This window comes from Harmonia axyridis, chromosome 7, assembly GCF_914767665.1.
Source record: "Harmonia axyridis chromosome 7, icHarAxyr1.1, whole genome shotgun sequence".
NCBI classification, from domain to species: domain Eukaryota; kingdom Metazoa; phylum Arthropoda; class Insecta; order Coleoptera; family Coccinellidae; genus Harmonia; species Harmonia axyridis.
The window spans coordinates 31073137-31093659 of record NC_059507.1 but is presented as its reverse complement, the minus strand read 5'-3'; the positions used below and the strand labels follow the sequence as shown (position 1 = coordinate 31093659).

Genomic DNA, 20523 nt, shown 5'->3' with positions numbered 1-20523 from the left:
AAATTTGAAATACTAAGGCTAAAAAATTAGCAGAACCAATATTTCGCTTTACCCTGGCCCCCCCCCCAAAAAACTCCGGCCCCCTAATGGCCACCCCTGTTTTTGAAAGCTGGCGTCGCGACTGATGCAAATAATCTCGTGAAAACTAACAATCTTCATGATAGTTTACTTAATATTACTGATTTGCTAAGCTTTAGAATACCACCACCACGTCGCTATGGTCGTAGTTGGTGTGACACATAGACCTAATATCCATTGGATATTAGGTCTATGGTGTGACAGTACAAAAAAAAATAGCACGTTTTGGAGCACAGACTATATCTCCTAGAGATATATTCTGTGTTTTGAAAGGTCACACGAGTGAAGCACAGAATATGATATCTATATGTCCTTCGATAAATTCCAAATAGAAGCTTAAAAAAATTTGAAGAAACTTTAGGGTACTGTGCTAGAAAATAAGGCGCACAAAGCCATTGTAAAAAGAAATAACAAAATAGTTTGATTGTTTAAATAAGAATACTTACAATTCTATGGTGGAGAATAAGCGGGATAATTTGTGTACTATGATATGTCAATTTATTCTCTATGGTTAGAGAGTGCTTTGCTTCTATCTAAAGTTTATCGACTCGACATATTAGTTTACAAATATAATAATTTATTATTAAAGTTAAGCTTTTGCTTTCCTAAAAAGAAATATATTCTTATATTCAGTTTCAAATATTATATTCGCAATCTATGCAAAAACAATTTGGATAAACCTTGAGTGTTGAAACCCAGAAGGGGCTAACAGTTTGTAGTTTGCAAATGACGCATCATACTCGATATACGGTTATATTCATAAAAGTAATATTCAGCTTGTGAGTACGACATATTTTTTTCATTGAATATTGTAAGCACATGAATAATGGAGGTATCGAACGAAAATACATCTGAGAAGGTTTTGGCTGAATCAGAAACTAATGGCGAAAAGACAACATCAGAAAATGAAGAAACAATAAGTGAGGATGTAGTTGAACCAGAAATAGTTGATGAAACGCCGGTAACCGAAAAGCCTGAAACAGAAGAAAAAAATGATTCCAATGATAAAGTGGACGAAAATAGCACTGCAAGTGAAGTGCAGGACCAGACAGATGATTCTGAAAATAAACCTGAAAAAAAAAATCTTAAGAGGAAAATCAGTGAAGTTCTCAAGGAAGTGAAAAATGATGAAAACAATCTGGACGAAACAGTTGATCCACCCAAGGACATTGTTGAAAATGAAAATCCTCAGAAAAAAATTAAAAAATCAGGTATGTTGATAATATATAGCGCAATGTTGAAGTAGTTTAACAAAATATAATATTCAATAGATATTTATTTATTCAAATGATATTGAGTTTTAGTAATCTGCGCCTTGGATGTGAATTGGTCTAATCAACTCAGCATAAGATTTCAGTAAAACACATTGGAACTTTCTTTGTTCTGCAAAAGATCACAAATTTGTTTGATGGGAAAGAAAAAACACCTGATTTTTTTTTAATATAAGTACCTAAAATATATTTCTCGCAATGTATTTAGCTTTAGTAGGGACTTGACTAAGAAAACCTAAAGTTATGGATGGATTAACCCATTTACATGCAAGGCGACGTAATAACACAATATTGGTATCTAAGGAATTTATGTTTTAGTCATATGGTTAACTTATGCGATAGGCCATGTGGATATAACTTATGCCTTAAGTACCTTTTATGACATTAATTTAGTAATTATTTATCTGGCTTAGAAATCTATTATTGTGTAATAATGTAAGTGATTCTTCAGAATTATTCTTATCATTTTATTTTAGACCTTCCAAAAGTCATTAGCAATATTGATACTACTTTGTACTTTTCAATGAAAACAAACTATATAAAAGCTCCATTTATATTGAGGTGGATATTCATATACATTTTTTTTTCCAGAAGAGAAAGATCCTTTAATTAATTTGCCTGTTAATGATGTATTTGGTAAAGGAAAACGAGCAAGAATTCCCAATAAACGCTATAGTGATATAGCCATTTCACCCTCTGTAAAAACGTCTAAATCTCATATTGAGAATGGGGAAAGAGAGAAGGCAGCACCAATTGAGCGAATAGAACCTGAATTATTGGATACAAGTAGCCCATTACCCAAACGAGTGAAAACTAGCTCGTTAGATTTAGGAAACCCAAATTTCCTTAAACCATTCAAATTAGGTTGGAAACGTGAATTAGTATGGAGAGCTATTGGTGGAGATATTGGGGGAAAGAGAAACGGTGATATTTATTATTATTCACCAGAAGGTAAAAAACTAAGATCTATGAGAGAGGTTGCTGAACATTTGAATGCCACTACTAAAGAGCTATCCATTGAGGATTTCACATTCTTCAAAGAGCCACTTGGTCTTAATGATCCAGAAAAAGAAGTTATCAGAGATGCAAAAGTCAAGGTTAGTTGTGTTTTTAGAAAATTTGGGGTAGTTTTTATATTTAAGGATATTTTTATATGCAATAATACTGACATCACCAGCAGATTGTGTTGTGCCCTAAAGTTAATGAGGCAAATATAATTGGATTACTCCAGTGTGAAATCTTTAAATAAGTTGTTTTTTTTCACTGATTCACATGAAGCAAATAGCAAAATGATTTTAATTTGAAAATTTTACTTATTTAAATTATTATCACGACACATGCCCATGATATTGCCCGTTGGTTAGATGGAGCTCTAAAGAAATTTTACACACGTGTCCCCAGGAACATGTGCCGCTCAGATATCGTGGATTGTGACATATCTCTGGGCCCAAATCGCTAAATGCAAACAAAAGACTGAAATTTTGAGAGTTTGATGGGTATTCAATGATACTTAGCTCACCTATTAAAATTTACTCCTGTATACAACATTTTAATATATATTCAGAAATATTTACATCCATAACTAATTCACAAGTTCCATATTTCTGTTTAAAAATTGAAATTTTGGGTTAACTTCAATCTTCCAGCTTTTGTTGAATTTCTGGGGTATCTTGATGTGTAGAAAAAAGGGTAAATTTTTATAAAAGTCCAAGAAAAAATATTCGAATTGAATTGATTTATACTGTTTTATTCAAATGATGAATATAATTTAGGAGAGCTAGTCTTCCATATGAAGATGCTAAAATAGACTGCAATACTTGGAAAATTGATATTCAAAGTAGAATTCAATAAAATTTTAAGTGCATTCTTTCATTCAAACAATTCACTCCAGAAAAACTGAATAAAATTAGGTTAAGGAAAAAAATTGAAAAATATTTTAAAAGAGAGATAATGAATTGATAAGTTTTTATGAAAACTGCTTCTGTTATACATATTGACTTGTTTGTTTTTCATTATTTATTCACTCTTATTTCTAATTGTTAGTGAGTCATAGACAGTTTAAACTTTTTGTTTGTTGTGGTGATTCAATTATTTTATATATTCTCAAAATGCCTTGTTGTCCAGAATGTGATAAAAGTTTCAACTGTAGAACAGTATTCTTTTGTGATGGTTGCGGAATTGCCTCACATCAAAAATGTTTGAATAAATTATCAGGTGAAACAACATTAAATAAGCCACAATTTCTTTTCTGCAAAAAGTGTCTATTTTCTTTCAATAAACTTCCAAAAGTGCTTATTGACCATTATAACAATGACTTATTGGAACTGAAACACTTGAATAATAGATTGAAATTGGATTTTTTTGAATTTAAAAAAAAATTGGAATTTCTGGAAACTGAATTGATTGCTAAAGATGCTAAGTTGTTTGAAAATACTGAAAATGCAGAGCAGCAATTTGAGAATCCCGATTCCTGCAGTCCCCAAATTTATGTAGATTGTCTCGAAGACATTAATAATACCAATGTTTCTGTACAAATTGAATTCTGCCAAAATGAATTTAATGAATCTGCAGGTAGAGTGGTAGATCTGAAAAAATGTGTGAGTTACAATTACGAATATCCTTTCATATTATTTAAACTCCAGTCAGTATTTCTCTACTTCTTAGGAAGATAATTGTGATCAATTCACTGTATATTTTTTTCATATAACAAATCAATACAAGGTTTCTGAATATTTCCATCAACTCACATTTGCCTTTGTCCTGCTATTTGAAATTAGTTCAGTTTTTCATTACCCCTAGAATAATAATTATTGTTGTTTTAGTCTGGGGGTGCAAATACTTTATCAGCAAAAAAGGTTGCAGCATTGAAGCAAAAAAAAATTGCAAGTCCGAAAATTGCTAGCCCAAAAGTATTGAGTCCCAAACTTGAGTCAGCTTCCACTGTGTCCACCCCTAAAGTGGCATCACCAAAACAGAACTCAGCAAAAAGTGAAAATACAGAGGAAACCAAGACCTCAAAACCATCAAGAGCAGCGACTTCAACCCCTAAAGTAAGTTTGAATAACTGTAGATAAATGTATTTTTTATCTATCCATTTTGAATTTCAATGAAATTCAGTTTCATTATGGAAATATTTATGTATTTATAATGATAATAAATATGCCATTTCAGGCTGCGAGTTCTTCTGATAGTGGAAATGAGGGAAAAAATGCAAAATCTCCATCATTGAAGGTTATTATTTTTCTATAATTGTTACGAAAACATTCTGTGTTCTTCCTTAAAATTCCTTTGTCAATGTCATTTTTTTTTAATCAATTTTATATTGGTGTCTGATTTTCTTCGTTATTCATTGAATGAGTTCTTCTGATTATTTCATTTTGTGCCTTTTGATGACTACATATATTATTGGAGTGTGAAATATTTATACAATATATTAATAAACGATTTCAGGTCAAATTATCTACTAAACCAAAATCAGAAAAAAAACAAACGGCCCAAAAACAGGTAGCACCTGTTAGTGAAGAATCGTCACCAATGGTTGGTAAGAAAGCACCTCAACGAAAATCAAACAAGTGGTCCCAAAAGTAAGTAGACTAATTACTCATATTTCTTTCTTAATTGAAAATATAGACAGGAATAGTGTGTATGCACTTGAACTTCTCTATAATTTTTTTTTTTTTCTCAAATTCAATGACTTGGTTATAATTATTCTCAAGTGATTCCAAGGATTTTTATTTGAAAATTTTATTAATTCGCATTAAATATTTCAATGTTTTTTGCTTTATAAGTATGTATCAGAAAAAAAGAATTTTTAGGGATTGCTTCCATCATTTTGAAAATTGTAGCCGATTGCTACAAGTTGTAAATTAAAAAACTCGGTATTTATTTAAAATCGGTTTTCCATAATCTTGTGGAGTGTAATATTAGGACTTCCAATATTATTCTTCATATCGGAGTTACTATTATTGGTAGTTCCTCTCCTTCCTCCTTTGATTCCAATTCCCTTACCTGATTGCCTTTCCAGTTCTGGTAGCAGCGGTGATACGACCAACAAACCGTGTCAGCCTTGTTCTATAAGATGCCCAGGGGTCCAAGGTTTTGTGCCAACGTTGCAATGTCGGTTATGTCTATGTTTGTACCATAATGAATGTGTGGGTATGCTACCTAACATCAATATACCCAATTATATATGCAAGGTTAGTTTGTGCAACACAAATTTCAAAAATGGCATCTCTCCGAGTAAGAGAATAAATATTTCAGGGCACATGTTCCTTCTCAATGCTGAATTTGATATTGACATTGCACTAAACGAATGCTTCCGAAAATATCTTGCTCATTTTTGCTATCACCGAATATAGATTCAATTTTATAGAAGTATTGTTCAGAGCTCTATATAGGTATTGACCAATGGGGAATTTACATTGAAATTATATTACTGTATGAAAAGTTTCGGGAATTAGTCATTGAAACACAAAATTATTCATCCATCAATAATTTTTAGGAGTCAATAGTAGTACTCACCCGGAATTTTCGTTTGAAACTGGATGGAGCGATATTTTATTGGATGAGATTTGATGAGTTTTTGACATGAAATTAGTGCTCTATTTGAATGTTTACCACAATGGCATACGAAATTTGCAATGGAAAATTTACGAAAAATTCCTTGTTTCGATATTTTATTCACTGTAAAAATCGCCTGACACCCATTAGCCGATTGGAGCTCTAAACAAACTAAATGACAGATAACACTATACAAAGTAACTATACAGGGTGCAAAAGTTCTAAGGAGGTGAATCTTTTTTGAAAATTAAAGAAGGTCTTTTCTATGAACAAAAGCTCTTGGGCCTTGAAAATTTAGACACTTTCAAAAATGATAAATAGTTATTTATGCAACAAGTGCAAAAAGTGAATGTTTATGCACTTGACGTGAAATTGTCCGATGCGGCCGTTAGGCCGAGTTGGACAACACGTTGAGTGCAATAATCAATTTCTGCACGAGTTGCATACAACATTTTTTCTACGTTCATGCAAAAACCAAAAAATGATTTATTGAGGTGTAGGAAAATGAAAAGCGCAACTTGAATACTTTATTATTAATATCGATTTGCATTGAAACAGGAACTAATACGTTACAAACAATTTAACTCAAACTTTATTTTTACCCTCAATGTTGAAAGTGAATGAACAATTGGTGCAATTTTCAATATGAATATTTCGTAGTGAAGTACTTTTTGAATCCACTTCTTGATTTGTTACTGCTGTAAACGTACTAGTACTTGGTAACTGTACATCGTTATTTCCTTCAGGCTGAAATATTTGTCATGATGACAGCACGTTGAAGTAGAATGACAGATGAGTGCAATAAAAACTTTATTACACTAGTGCAATGAAGAACTTCTTTTTCCACTAAATATAGTTCAATAAAGTTTTGCTTTTTGCATGAATGTAGAAAAAAATTCTTTCTTTCTTCTTTCAATTATAGAAGAATTGAAGGGTCGGCATTTTCTGTGCATTTTTACCAATGAAACGGCTACCTATGAATAATTTTTTTGGGACCTTTCAAAGGGGTGAAACATGTAACCCATTTTTTACCAGAACCTAGTAGGTGGCTGTGGCGTTTTTTATTGTTGCAGTACGATTGCGAAATGCCATTCCTTCAACTCTAGAGATTCTAGAAACAAAATTGAAATATTTTTTTTCGCTCATTATTGGAAGTGTATAACTTTTCAAGGAAAGGTTCGAGGTTGTTCACATGAAAGACTCCTTTATATTTCGACTTCCGACTTATACGTTCATTTCCTTTTAATATCTTGTATCAATTAGTATTGAAGGAGTTTTTGATATTCTTTTTTCATTTGTTAATGGTTGCCTTACATGATATTGAATTCTCTTACTGGGTGGTTGATGTCCATTACGTTGACCAATTTTTTTGATTTGATCAATTGAAATTCTAAATAAAAGAAAGTTTTTTTCGTCATCACAGTCAGGAACAAAAAAAAATTTTATCAACATATTCTTGATATGTATCTATTAGTATGTTTCGAAAAGTGATGTTCATTGTGCTCAAAATCCTAGAAATTGTGGATAATAATTAAATTATCTCAAGACTTGCATATTTATATTTCTGGAATCAGTATCCTCAAAAACAGATCTGACTTCGATAATTGGTGATATGTAATTTTTAAATATATTCCAAAATAATAAGAAAACTTGAAAAATAATTGAGTTGTTTTTCATGGGTCTATGGATTAAATCGTCAATTTTCTTGTGAATTTTTTTTTAACAAAATAGCATTGTTTAATTATTATCTCATATTACTCAAAATATGGGTGACAACATATTCGAAACACACTGGATATTCATCACAAATTTTCTTCGTTGGATATTTTCATATCTTTTCTTCATGTGTGGGCTTATTTTGCTTTAAAAGAGGATATAATAAACTATTTAAAATTAATTCTAAATTTTGTAAAAGGATCGGTGCTGTTCTTGAGGAGAAGTCAACGATATCGATACGGTTTTTGAATCTGGTAAATTAATAAAAAAGGAAATTATTTTTGGGAACATACTTTTAAATACATGGTAAAAGAGGTGGCGTGCATGCATAGCATTGCAACTCCGTGGAATATAAAAAAATAATATGTTTTTTATTTGTTCCACAGAATTGCCAGCTTGAACAGGGGGGTCAAAATATGTCCACCGGTATAGCGCCGCCACCTCTCACGCCAATCACAGCCCTGCAATCTGTCACCACACAATCTACAGCATTGCCAAAGCTGCAGAGAATTCCCAAAAGTCCGGAGGGTGAATTGAATCAGCCACCAGACGCTGTCGACGATCACGTCGACAAAGTAGTGCAAAGTAGCGAAAACTCGAGTATTCTCGGACACGTAACATCATGGCTACCTCAAAATTCTAGAATAGAGGTCGACAATCAACAAAGGAGTGTTAGCGAAACTGCCGGACCTGCTAGACCCCAATACGTTGAATATTTGGCAGGCAGAAAATTCTTAATCATACCTAAGTACAATGTTGTATCCGTTTCTCCCACTGTTGGAGCTAGAACTTCCCAACCTCCTCAAATACAAGAAACCGTTGATCTGATACCGGGCCAAACGGCCGACGTTGCTGCAACAGTTAAAAGCGAGCCTGTATCCCCCTCAAAACCTGAAAATTCCCAAACCTCCGAATCTGCCCATCCTATTATCGAGCATATGGAAATCGAAGATGAAGATGTTAAACCAGTAGTTCAAAACATAGATTTATGTTCAAGTGATCCGTAAGTTTTTATCTTACCTTCATTCTACATTGAAGTAAAGATGAAAAATTGATTAGTTTCAATGGAGTCGGTGATCTTATCGAAACTTGTGATTGAAACGCGAATTGTTTTGAAGGGATAATTTAATGTCTATTGCAATAGGCTATTTGACTAATTTTTCAAATTCTCTCGAATTATTGAGCAATAAAACTGGATCTTGATACTTATAAATATTTCTCAAAAAACAAAACGCAATGAAAGGAACCAAATTCAACTCAATTTTACTCATCATACCGTCAGTGACGTCACTTGTGTATACAAATTAAGTACCGTAGAGCGATGTGACTTTGCACCACTTTTTATAGTATTCTTGGTGTAACTTTTTCGTTTTTTTGTAAAATGAGTCCTGCTTTTGCGGCTTATCCAAAAGAACAAGTAACATTGTAAATTCTTTATCCGACCAATGATTTTCTGAATTGTATAACAATCTAGTGTTATATGAATATTTGTTTTCATCCATTCACTATTTTTTTTTTGTGATGATCATTTTGATGTTATGAACTTTCCGTTATTTAATATTATTTTATTGGAAATATCTCTGATTCAATACAATCATACTGTAGCAATATGTTTGAGGTTAGAAATTAATGTTGTTTTAAATGCTCTAAGCTTCCAATGACCTTTCTGCAGAGAAACTGAGTGTTTTGAAACTAGCATATTTTATTGGGAAAAATTTAGAAAATCGCAGCAAAACAATAAAAGCAAAGGAACGAAAATCCAGAAGACCCACTTGCTCACCGCAAATTGACATCATCGTAAGTTCTCAAAAGACTAATTATAAGGAGGTCAATGAATAGATTTTTTACTGTCAAATAGCCTATTTTAAACAGAAAACACTATTATACAGTGGTTCCTTCAAATCTCTGTTAATTGACGAAACATCACAGATAAATACATTTCAAATGTAAGAACTGGTTATAAAGGATCCTTGTAAATTATAGTAACATTGTAGGTTAGTAGAGTATTTTACTCTGGAGATTATGTGAAGAATGCGCCTCACAGATTTTTCCTTTGTTTATGTTTTATGTATGTATGTATGTTTGATTTCAAAAAAACAAGCCAAAAAAAAATTGTATGCTCAACTGAACTTGTTTTTTTCACAAGATTCAATTACAAAATAAATCTGAGATAACACTTCTCTAAATGTTATAATTGAAAATGGCCTAGTCAGTTTGCACCTGACGTTTCGCTTACGACTGCACTAAGAATTTTCAGAGGTTTCTAGGTAGCAGATTTTAATTCGACGCTGGATTTCTCCGATAATGATATCCGAAAAATCCGACGTCGAGTTACAATATACAAGCTAGAAACCTCTGAAGATGCTTACCGCTGTATTAAACGAAACGTCATGTGAAAGCCGAGTAGACTACGGCTACAAGTATTTCTTGAAACACCAGTATGAGTTGTTTAATTTTGAAAGCATGTGTTTGCAGAAAAAAAATCTCTGTCACCTGCCTTGGCAGTAATTCATCATGCAAATCAATATATTTGATATTAATTTTTAAACAAAAAACACTAAACTTTATTTGATTAATTTCAGTCAGAGTAAATTTGTGTTATATTTTGCAACAACTCAAAAATAGAAGCGTTTTAAGTTTTCGTCATACTTTTCATCTGTTTAATTTTTGTGAATACATCTCTTCGTTTTTCACAAACATAAAGTTTTCTATCTTTTCATTTTCAAAAATTATACCGTATTGAGTGAAGAAACCAAGTAAAGATGCACTGTATGTTTGTTATCTGTGTTTGTATGCTATCTGTTTTGAAAATATATCATCCTATGGTTATATTTATGCCATTAAATATAAATTTACAAAGCAAGCACAAGACTATTCTTGAAACACCATTTTTTACTTGAATTCTTGAAAAAACAGAAATGAATCTCGTCATGGGTCCAGAACATTTCAATTTGATCAATTTTGTCATTGATTCAGAATGTTTGTGAAAATACGTAATACAATTAATTTTATCAAACATATATTGATCAGATCTTGGGAAATTACTTGAAATTCCGTAAGGAAACAGTAAGCATTACGTCAATTTTCAGTCTGCTCTAGGAATGCGTTTGAGTTTCATGTGAACATTTTCTTTGAATTTGAAGGATTCCTAAGAATCTCCAATTTTTTATTATCAGACAAAATTCGCGCATTTCAATATAAATTTCTTTTTCAGACATCTAACCAGCGAATCGCCGATAAAAACCAATGCAACGTCAAAAAAGAAGACCATCAAACTTAACAACATCACAAATCAATCTAATGAGAAAACTGCAGAATCTCAGTTTATGGGAAACTATCTGCAGAATTTATCATACGGTTATAATACTCTTCTGCATGTGTTCCAGTATCTGAAAGTTCAGGATTTACTTCGAGCTGGCTGTGTTTGTACTATGTGGAGAGATATTGCCAGCCATCCTTCATTGTGGCGCACTGTCAGAATGAAAAATTCTCAGGTGCATTCATTTGAAGGATTAGCGAATACTTTACAGAAGCATGGAACTGTGCAGTTGGATTTACGAAAGATGCTTTTGACGAATTGCGATGACATATGGCCTGAATTTTCAAGCAGCATTGGAAAGGTAAGATTTTCCTAGGTTATCCTAGAACTTTTGAGCAGTGTCCCAAATATGACCATTATATTTGTTTCTTTATATTTGGTTCATATATATTCGGTAAATATTTTTATGCGCTTTCTCCAGGCAAACTGTGGGTATCATCTTGCCCCATTGTCTATATTTTTCGAATTTCAAGTGAAAAATGCGAGCTCAGAGTCAATTTTCTATTTATTTATTTATTTAATACATTAATTCTATGTCCCTCTATCTGAGGCAAAATCCATTCGATGGTTCCAGAGTTACAACCATGTGAAATTTAGAAATCAGTTGCAAAATATTATTGCAAGTAAAATTTTTTTTTTATAAAATATCCTTATCTTCTAATATATTTGTCAGATTTAACGGAAATTTTGTGTGCATATGAAGTTCATTAATGAAGTGAGTTATGCACCTGTGAAAAGTAATGAAGTTTTTCTGATGTGATAACCCTCCAAACCACATTATATCTTCCAAAATGGTTTGAATTGTTTAGAATTTTTGCGGTTATTGCAGGGAGGGTCGAAGAAATGCCAAAGTGCAAGAAATACGGAATTTTGTCGAGTTCATATAAAAAAGACGCTACATTCATTTCTGAAGATCTGGAAATGTCGATAAATAGATCGATTTAATCCAAAATAGATGAATTTTATTGCTGAATGAATTTTTTTTTTATGATTTGGTACCGATATATGTATAATAGCATATATTGAAAAAAATTGTTCCTACAATGCGAAAATGTGTTGAAATTCCAATGTAATTTTGTCATTTTGAGGTTGAATGTTTAATTGAATTCTGTTATAATGAGTTGAACGTACTTCCGAAAATTGTGAAGTGTTAGTGTTTTTCACATTTGTCACATATAGGTGTTTAGGATAAGGTGTTATTTTTTTTTTTTGGAATTATCACATTTCGAGATTTTTTTGAATTATCACAAAAAACTAGTTCTGATGTTTAATTGAATATTAAAAATGTGATTGATTTCAGGTTGACACTTTGAGAAAAATTGAACTATGTAGGTGCCCGGCATCGGTGGTGGAAAAACTGACCGAAAGTAATCCTAAATTAGAAGTTGTGAATGCCGTTACCATCAGATGTGAAACTATGGATTTAGAGGGCCTAGAGAATTGGGAAAATCTTCGCGAATTGCGCCTCAAATCAACTACTGGATTAACGTTGAAGTCCGATATAGATTCTCTAAAATCGTTGATAAATCTTAAAATTTTATCGTTAACTTCTATTAGAGATTTAAATACCATGAAATTGGAAGTAATTGCCGAGCTCATAAACTTGGAAAGTTTAGATTTAGGCGAATGTACCGATTTTCCAGAGAATTTTGGTAAGGATATCCTATCAAAACTTACCAAACTTGAAAAGTTGAGGTTAGAAAAGGGTCAAGGTAATTGTCATACTTTTGAGATATTCGACGCAGTCAAGGATATGAAACATCTTGAACAATTAGAACTTGTCAATTTTGATATCAAGACAGGTTTTGACAAAGCTCTTGGCGCATGTAAAAATATCAAGAAATTGCTTATCATTCCCACCTATATCTCCCAGAGTGCTACTACAAATCACATGGTCCTAGGTGGGGTACTGAGGTTGCAGAAATCGCTCTCGCATTTTGTATGGGGTGTTACTTTGGAGTTGTTGCGTGTAACAGAGTTATTCGTTGATCAGTGCGAGGAACCTGAAAAAAAAGAAAAGAAGGAAAAGAAAGTTATCGGTAATGGCGACAGCATTCCCGTTCTGAAACCTGTTCCTCTTATTTCTGATGATAGCAGCGAGATTCCTCCTGCTCTGGATCCTCCGCAAGTTGAGATATTGGCGCTACCCGGACTCCAAAAGTTATTGTTACAAAGCTTACCATCTACTAGGGTTAAAATCCTGAAAATACCTTTCCATGCAACATGGAGACAAACAATCACTGATGCTGTGAATTGAATATCATCCAAGAATTCTCCCTAGTAAACTTTATTTCTCTCATTTGACGAAGATAGAATGTCTGGTAAAATATCATTTCAAGCATATAAATAATTTATGTTTGGAGTGAAATCTTCAAGAAGAAATAAAATATTCTGTACAAACTACGGGATCTAATAACTGCAACAAATATTTCCATAGAGTGAAAAATATTGTCAATTTTAAGTGCAACAACTACCTTGCAATAACATCATAAAATTTTTATTTATTTTTACTAAATGTAACTCAACTTCACACAATTTTACAGATAAAGTATGATATTCAGTTGACCCTTTTTTCTGACATTAATTTGATCTTATGAAATTTTTGAGTATATTAATCATTAAGATATAAATATTATGTATAGTTACAAACCAAAATTGATGTCTTGTACAAATTTATTAGTTTTAGTAGTAGGAATATGAGAGGTTCATGAGATAAAGCATATTTTTTTTTCAGTTTGAATGTAACATAATTATGAATCAATGTTGTAATTATATTTTTTCGAGTGTATTTTTTAAATCGAGAAACATTGATAATTTTTTGTGGTTATTTGAGTTATAATAATGTTGTAGTTATATTTACAGACTTTAAATTATGAATTTTTTAAATATAAAAAACTTCAATGAATGGACTTTTTATTTGAATATGAAAGCGCCTTCACACTGTTCCTCTGTTCCCCAATTCGCAATGTTAATACATGTAGACTAGACTATTTGCAGAAAACTGGAGACTGGAAGTGACCTCACGCGGCTTCAGTGAACATTTTGCGACTAACTTGAATGAAAAAAAATGAATGCCAACTTAATATAATGACAATCAGTTGCTCATTTGGGCAGACTGTAAATAAGAAAAATGACTTTTTGTCCAAGAGAGATTTGGAACAGTGCGTGATCTTTGTGCCATGTGCAAACCAATTGAAAAAGTGAGGTTTTTCATATTTGATGGTTCTCACATGTTGGAAGTTGATTTTAAATAAATATAATCAACTTAATTTCTATATTTCAATATAAATACTTGGGAAGCAAGAATAGAAAGCTAATATATTAGCTCTCTATTCTGTGGTTTTACTAAAAATTTGTGAAAATGAAGTTTTTCTACATTCATGCAAAAAGCAAAACTTTATTGAACTATATTTAGTGGAAAAAGAAGTTCTTTATTGCACTAGTGCAATAAATTTTTATTGCACTCATCTGTCATTCTACTTCAACGTGCTGTCATCATGACAAACATAAACGTCATTTTCCTACACCTAGTGCCGCACCTCAATAAATCATTTTTTGCTTTTTGCATGAACGTAGAAAAAATGTTGTATGCAACTCGGCCTAACGGCCTCGTCGGACAATTTCACGTCGAGTGCAATAAACATTCACTTTTTGCACTTGTTGCATAAATAACTATTAGTATTAATTCAATTCATTTTTTATGCAATACTTATCGCCACTTTATTATTTCATGCAATATAGAATATAATTTTCGAATTTTGAACTGTTTTCATGAAAGTAAGTCATCAAATGCTCCTAAGCAAAATCTGGATGTTGTATTCTGAAAAAAAAAAGTTTTTCCTTAATATCTTGGAAACCACAAAAGATACCTTGGAATCATTATAACTTCTAACTCGGTAAATTTGTATTGAATGGTCAGGGGTGGAGAGTACTTACAGGGGTAGGGTTATTTATGCATATTTCTGAATTAGAACATAATAGGTTGAAAAGAATAAGAATATCTTTTGAATGAATTTAAAAAATTAATCTTTTGATTTTACAAAAAAGGATTTTAGTTTTTGAACTACGACTGCAATAGTTTTTTTTGCAATACGTACTTTCAAAATCAGTAGACAGGGACAAAATGTTTTCAAAAGAATTCAATTTTATTTTTTATTCTGTTCTTATCGATCAATCATATCACCATTCAAAAATATGGGCAAATGACCTTTTTTTGGAAGAATTTACACAATATATGGTTTGAAGAATTATAACGATGCTTCAAAGGTCAGTCAATATCTCTTGTGGTTTCCAAGATATCATCCCTGTGGGTGGATTACCGAAAGAAAATAGTGTTACCTTTAATTTACTGGATAAGTAATCAATCCAATTTATAAAGGGTTTTCCAATAAGAGCTTTAATTTTGAATATCCCGCTATCTGGGCAGCTGTCACTTTTGAAGCTGGCATAGTTTGACATTTGACAAGTCAAAACTATGCCATTACTAAACATGGAACGATACATGCTTCAACGTCGGATTGAAATAAATTCTGAAAATCTACTACAAAAATGGTGAAAACTTTGCAGTCACAGTTCGCAAAACTAAAGCACTTTTGGATCGTCGTGAAGCACCTTCTCAGCCGGTAATAGTGAAGCTGGTGGAAAAATATGAGTTGTTGGGGCAAGTTAGTGATGTAAAGAATCGAAACCGTATGCGCAATTCTCCAAGAAAAGTTTCTTGGCCGTGTGGCTTGGTCAAGGACAATTTCATGAAAATAAAGATATGGTGCTGCAACCGTAACCAAGGCGGCTATATTTGGCTTATATTGTTTTCTATCGTTGATGTCATACTTTCCTCTTTATAATGAAATAAACATCCGTTGAATTACCCCCGTTATACCCGTTTTTTTGAATATCAAAAGTGAACCTCTAACTTGGAAAACCCTTTATTAAGACTTCAATTTTCGAACCTTTCAAATTTACCTGCAATACCTAATAGAATACCTGTTACCATAAGTAAAGGCTATTCTCCACTTTAGACATGAAATTACGTCATAAAACACTTTTTATCATCGTTGCCAGGCTCCGGATTTTTTCCAAGTGTTAGGTACAATAAAATTATAACATCAACAATTGATTTCCAAAATATATTCTCATGCTTTAAATTATTTAATTTTCATATTCGATTTTGAATAATCGTGCAATGTGCATGGAACCTATTGCATATTATTCAAGTTAGCAGACCTTAATAATTTTGAAAATAATTGAATAAAAACGAAAAACTTCATTTACGATCAAAATGGCACATTGGCAACATCGTGAATTGTTGGCAACAGCAGAGCGAGCAAATATCAGCAAATTTGTGAACGATTCAAGCAGTAACAAGAAGTTTTGGGTGGCACTAAAATCTCCCTAGATATAACGTCATTTCATACCTAAAGTGAGAGTCTATATTAGAACATGAGAACATCTATTTCCTCGAGCCAATTACATCAAAACGCGTGTGGTGTTCCTTAAAATGTTCTTAAACTCTTATGGGGAGAATACATTTAAATTCTTATTGTATTCGGAAAATATTTGGCTACGATGAGTTTTTACAATAATGCTCAGAAAAAATAAATTTTGACATACATATTGGATTCTCATGAAACTTTCATTTTTTGTTTTCATCACGTGCAAAAATTATGGAAAACACCAAAATAATAATCGAATCTACCAAAATCCTTAGTATGGCAAAATTTCACCTCACCATAATTCTGTCGATACCAGAATTCTGTCGATTCGTGGGAACAATTTTCAGCTCCCCCAACTACACTGTGAAATGCATGAAAGATTTGTCGTAAGTGCACATGTGACAAATTGGCGAATGCGCTGAAGAATACTTTACATATCTACTTAATTCATACTCAGATAAAAATGTTCCTCTATTATCCAGCCAGAAGGATCAAGGCAGAAACAAAAATTATACGTATACGATTTCTCAATAACGTGATAAAAATATATTTAGTATTGCAGTCATTAAATTGATTGAGTAAATCAACAAAACGTGATACACAAGTAAATATTTTACAATTTGAAAATTCTGAAAAAATTAAAATATGTAGCAGAATTCAAAAAAACCCAAAAATCAAAAAAACCGTAATGTTTATTCAATTCAATGTCATTAATGACATTGAATTCAATAAACTGAATACCTTTCTTTATACAGGGTGATTCACCGGGATGGCCTATTAGACGTTTATAGAAAACAAATCATAATTTTGAGCTGAAAATTTCAATATTGGGGTTTGAGACAATGATCTTCCTCCCTAAAATATTTTCAGATCTCTACAACTTCCGGTTATACCGGAAATAGACTACTACCTCCTTATTTCAAATGGCACACCCAGTATATTATTGCATAATTAAATAGCTTTTTTGATGGCAATTTCGGCAATATGCAATACTTTGGTTAAAAATCAACGGTTCATGAGTTATTGGGATTCTTATAAAAAAATATTGGCGGTGAGGACTCACATTTTTTTGAATATTTCAGCAGAAAGAACTTTTTTCGTTTAATTTTGACCCAAGGTATGATATATTGCCGAAATTGCCATCAAAAAAGCTATTTAATTATGCAATAATATACTGGGTGTGCCATTTGAAGAAAAAAAAAGAAAAATTCAAAATTTGGGAAAATCTGCAATGTTTTTCTGGTGTTCAAATTGAATTGCATTTTCCTAATTAACTCAATTTTCTAAAATTTCTGAGAAAATTTTTTTTCCATAAATCAAACAGAAAATTTTTCATAAATCGAACAAAGAACAAAAAATTTCACCGAAATTGTTGAAATTTTTCACGAATGTACTTTTTTCATACCTAATCCGATTATGAAGACACAATCGAAAAATATGAAACGGATCCTTTATAAAAAACCTTGTTCGATTTATGAAAACATTTTTTACAGAAATGAAATTCAATTTGAAAATCGAACATTGCAGGTTTTCCGCTATTTTGAAATTATTTTCTCGGAGTTTTTCATCTTTTTTGAATTGAACACTCAATTCAAAAATACTCTGATGTGACAAGAAATCGTAACTTCAAAGGTTATACATAACTGACCACACTCAATAGAATATTTATTGCTCAGAAATAAAGATGTCGAACATATCCTGTATCTTGCTTGTTCTACGAAAATGAGGTAAAAGTCATAAGACAAAAATGATTCTCCTAGTGTCATCTATACGCGACCCGCATATATGTTTGTCCAGTTTATGATGAAACACCCTGGAAGTATGACATTTACTCTTTTTGAGCGCTTGATACCAGCACGATGTCCGTCTTTTTCGAATTTTAAAACTACCGCATCTAGATATGCTAATTATGAATCACATTCGAGTTTTTACTCTTTATATCAATGTCTTCGAGGAATATAATTTTAGTTTTATATGAAATCAAAAACTTTTGTAATCTGCGGAGCAGTATATTCTATACTATGGAGCGTTCATTAAAGTTCGTGGTCAAGAGTGCTGTGGAGAAATCAAAGTTGATTTTCTGCGAGTGTGAGTAGCGCTTAGCTTGTACCATATTCTTTCTATATTCGAAGTATTCGAACAAATGTTAGTAATATGGTACAAGCTAAGTGCTACTCGTTGTCACAGAAAATTAACTCGAATTTCTCCACAGCCCTCTTAACCACGAATTTTAATGAACGCTCGTTACGATTTTTTATTGACAATTTCGTTCTAACTTAATCTCGCGTCATAATGACAATAACACACTACAAAAAATATAACATTACAGCATGAAACAATGAAGTACAGCATGTCCCAACAGAGCTGTTTGAATTTTAAATTTTTTTTGGTAAAACATAGATAGTAAAGCAAGGCGTAAATGACTAAATTTGGACAAAAAACGAACGACGAAGTCCGGGAGAAAGACGTCAACCTCAGTTTGTTGTTGAGCGTCTTGTACACCGGACAGGAGGCGTTATGGTATGGGGTGCTATTGCACATGCAAGTAGGTCACCTTTAAATCTTTATTCGGGGTAACATGGCAACGCTGCGTTACCATCAAGAAATAGTGGAGCTATATGTTCTCCCTTATCCCCCCCTAGGATACGCCACTGTATCTAAACTGAACTGAATTTCTAAAGTTTACAGAAACACAAATTTACTCTTTGCTGGGCTTCATCGAGAGTTGAGATTTTATTAGGGGCAATAAATACCAAACAGGCGGTTCTTCAAATTGAATGGGTGTGTCAGGTACAAATCTACCAAAAATTTTCGGGTAGCTCCATCTAGCGGAATTGCAGTTTCAGCGCAAAGTAGTCTACAACCTTAAGCGGCTCGAGAATCCAATATTTCTGCAAGATAATGCCCGACCTCATGTTGCCAGAGTTAATTTAAACTTTTTCGAAGCGACCCATGTGAATCTCTTGCCATGGCCGCCCAGATACCCCGATCTTTTGCCCATAGAGCATGCTTGGACATCATGGGTAGAAGGCTTGCTAAATAAAGTATATACATATTTTAGCAGATTAAATTACCTACTTCAGTGAGATAGTCATTGAAAAAGTGAGATATTTATTCATTAAGTAACGAGCGTTCATTAAAATTCGTGGTTAAGAGGGCTGTGGAGAAATTCGAGTTAATTTTCTGTGACAACGAGTAGCGCTTAGCTTGAACCACATCACTAACATTTGTTTACATACTCTGGGAACTACATATGGTACAAGCTGAGCGCTACTTGTAATCACAGAAAATCCACCCTAATTTTTCCACAACACTCTTGACCACGAATTTGAATGAATGCTCGTTTTAATATCCTTCGATTCTTTTAGGAACAACCGTGGATAGTAGTTGGTTTTCTGAGTAGCGTTTCAAGAAACGGTTTACATTATTATCTATACTTTACTGAGTAAGTCCAATCTTATTCTACCACTCTATAGGGTGTTTCATAATATATGCGCAGGACGTCATAGCAGTAACTTACCCTCTAAGATGCACCATTTGAAATTGAAAAAAAAAACCTTTCGTGAGCATTTTCTGATAATAATAAGCTATATTTTGTGCGGATTTTTTTTAAGTCTTAATTGGTGAAGGTTTTGAAAAGATAGTGGGTGTTTTTCTACTAACTTCTACGCTAATGGAAAAGTATGGTTTTTGATGCCCCCATTCGAACCACCAATGTTTTCTACAAAAAAAAGTAGTTATTCTTGGTCATACGCTCTACGTCGAACGTTTTCGAGAAAAATAACTTTTTTCGGCAACCGTCCGGGAAGTGCTCACTTCCCGGACGCTTTTTCTCTGAGAAAGTAGCATTTCCCGGCCTAGTCCGGAAAGTACGTACTTCCGGGACTAGGCCGGAAAAGAATCATAGAATCCATAGCAACCGAGATAACGGCTGACAGTTCATATGAAATTAGTTGTCAAAAATTTGCATGTTTTTTGATCGCAATCGCAATAAAATATGGAAAGCAGAGCAGCAGCGATAGTGTTATTTTACATGGTTGCCGAAAAAATATTGTACGCAACACGCCCGAAAATGTATTTTTTGGACTCACAGACTTCCAGGACTGGCTTACGTTCGTCCTGGAATTTTGCTTATTCGTCCAAAAAA

At 32.7% G+C, this 20523-nt stretch overlaps 1 protein-coding gene across 2 annotated transcripts; it reads left to right on the top strand.

Annotated features, from left to right (window-relative positions):
• Window positions 1–579: 579 nt before the first annotated feature.
• On the top strand, window positions 580–13849 carry LOC123684896. 2 transcript variants are annotated; one of them, XM_045624400.1, is made up of 9 exons: window positions 580–1289; window positions 1941–2446; window positions 4172–4399; window positions 4521–4580; window positions 4800–4933; window positions 5374–5545; window positions 8012–8628; window positions 10840–11245; window positions 12245–13849. In XM_045624400.1, exons 1-9 carry the CDS (start codon window positions 905–907, stop codon window positions 13199–13201), a joined length of 3465 nt encoding a protein of 1154 aa, XP_045480356.1. In that variant the 5' UTR covers window positions 580–904; the 3' UTR covers window positions 13202–13849. The 2 variants fall into 2 exon arrangements, with proteins under 2 accessions (XP_045480356.1, XP_045480357.1); XM_045624401.1 differs by lacking the exons at window positions 580–1289; window positions 1941–2446 and adding an exon at window positions 3383–3946.
• The last annotated feature ends 6674 nt before the right edge of the window (window positions 13850–20523 follow it).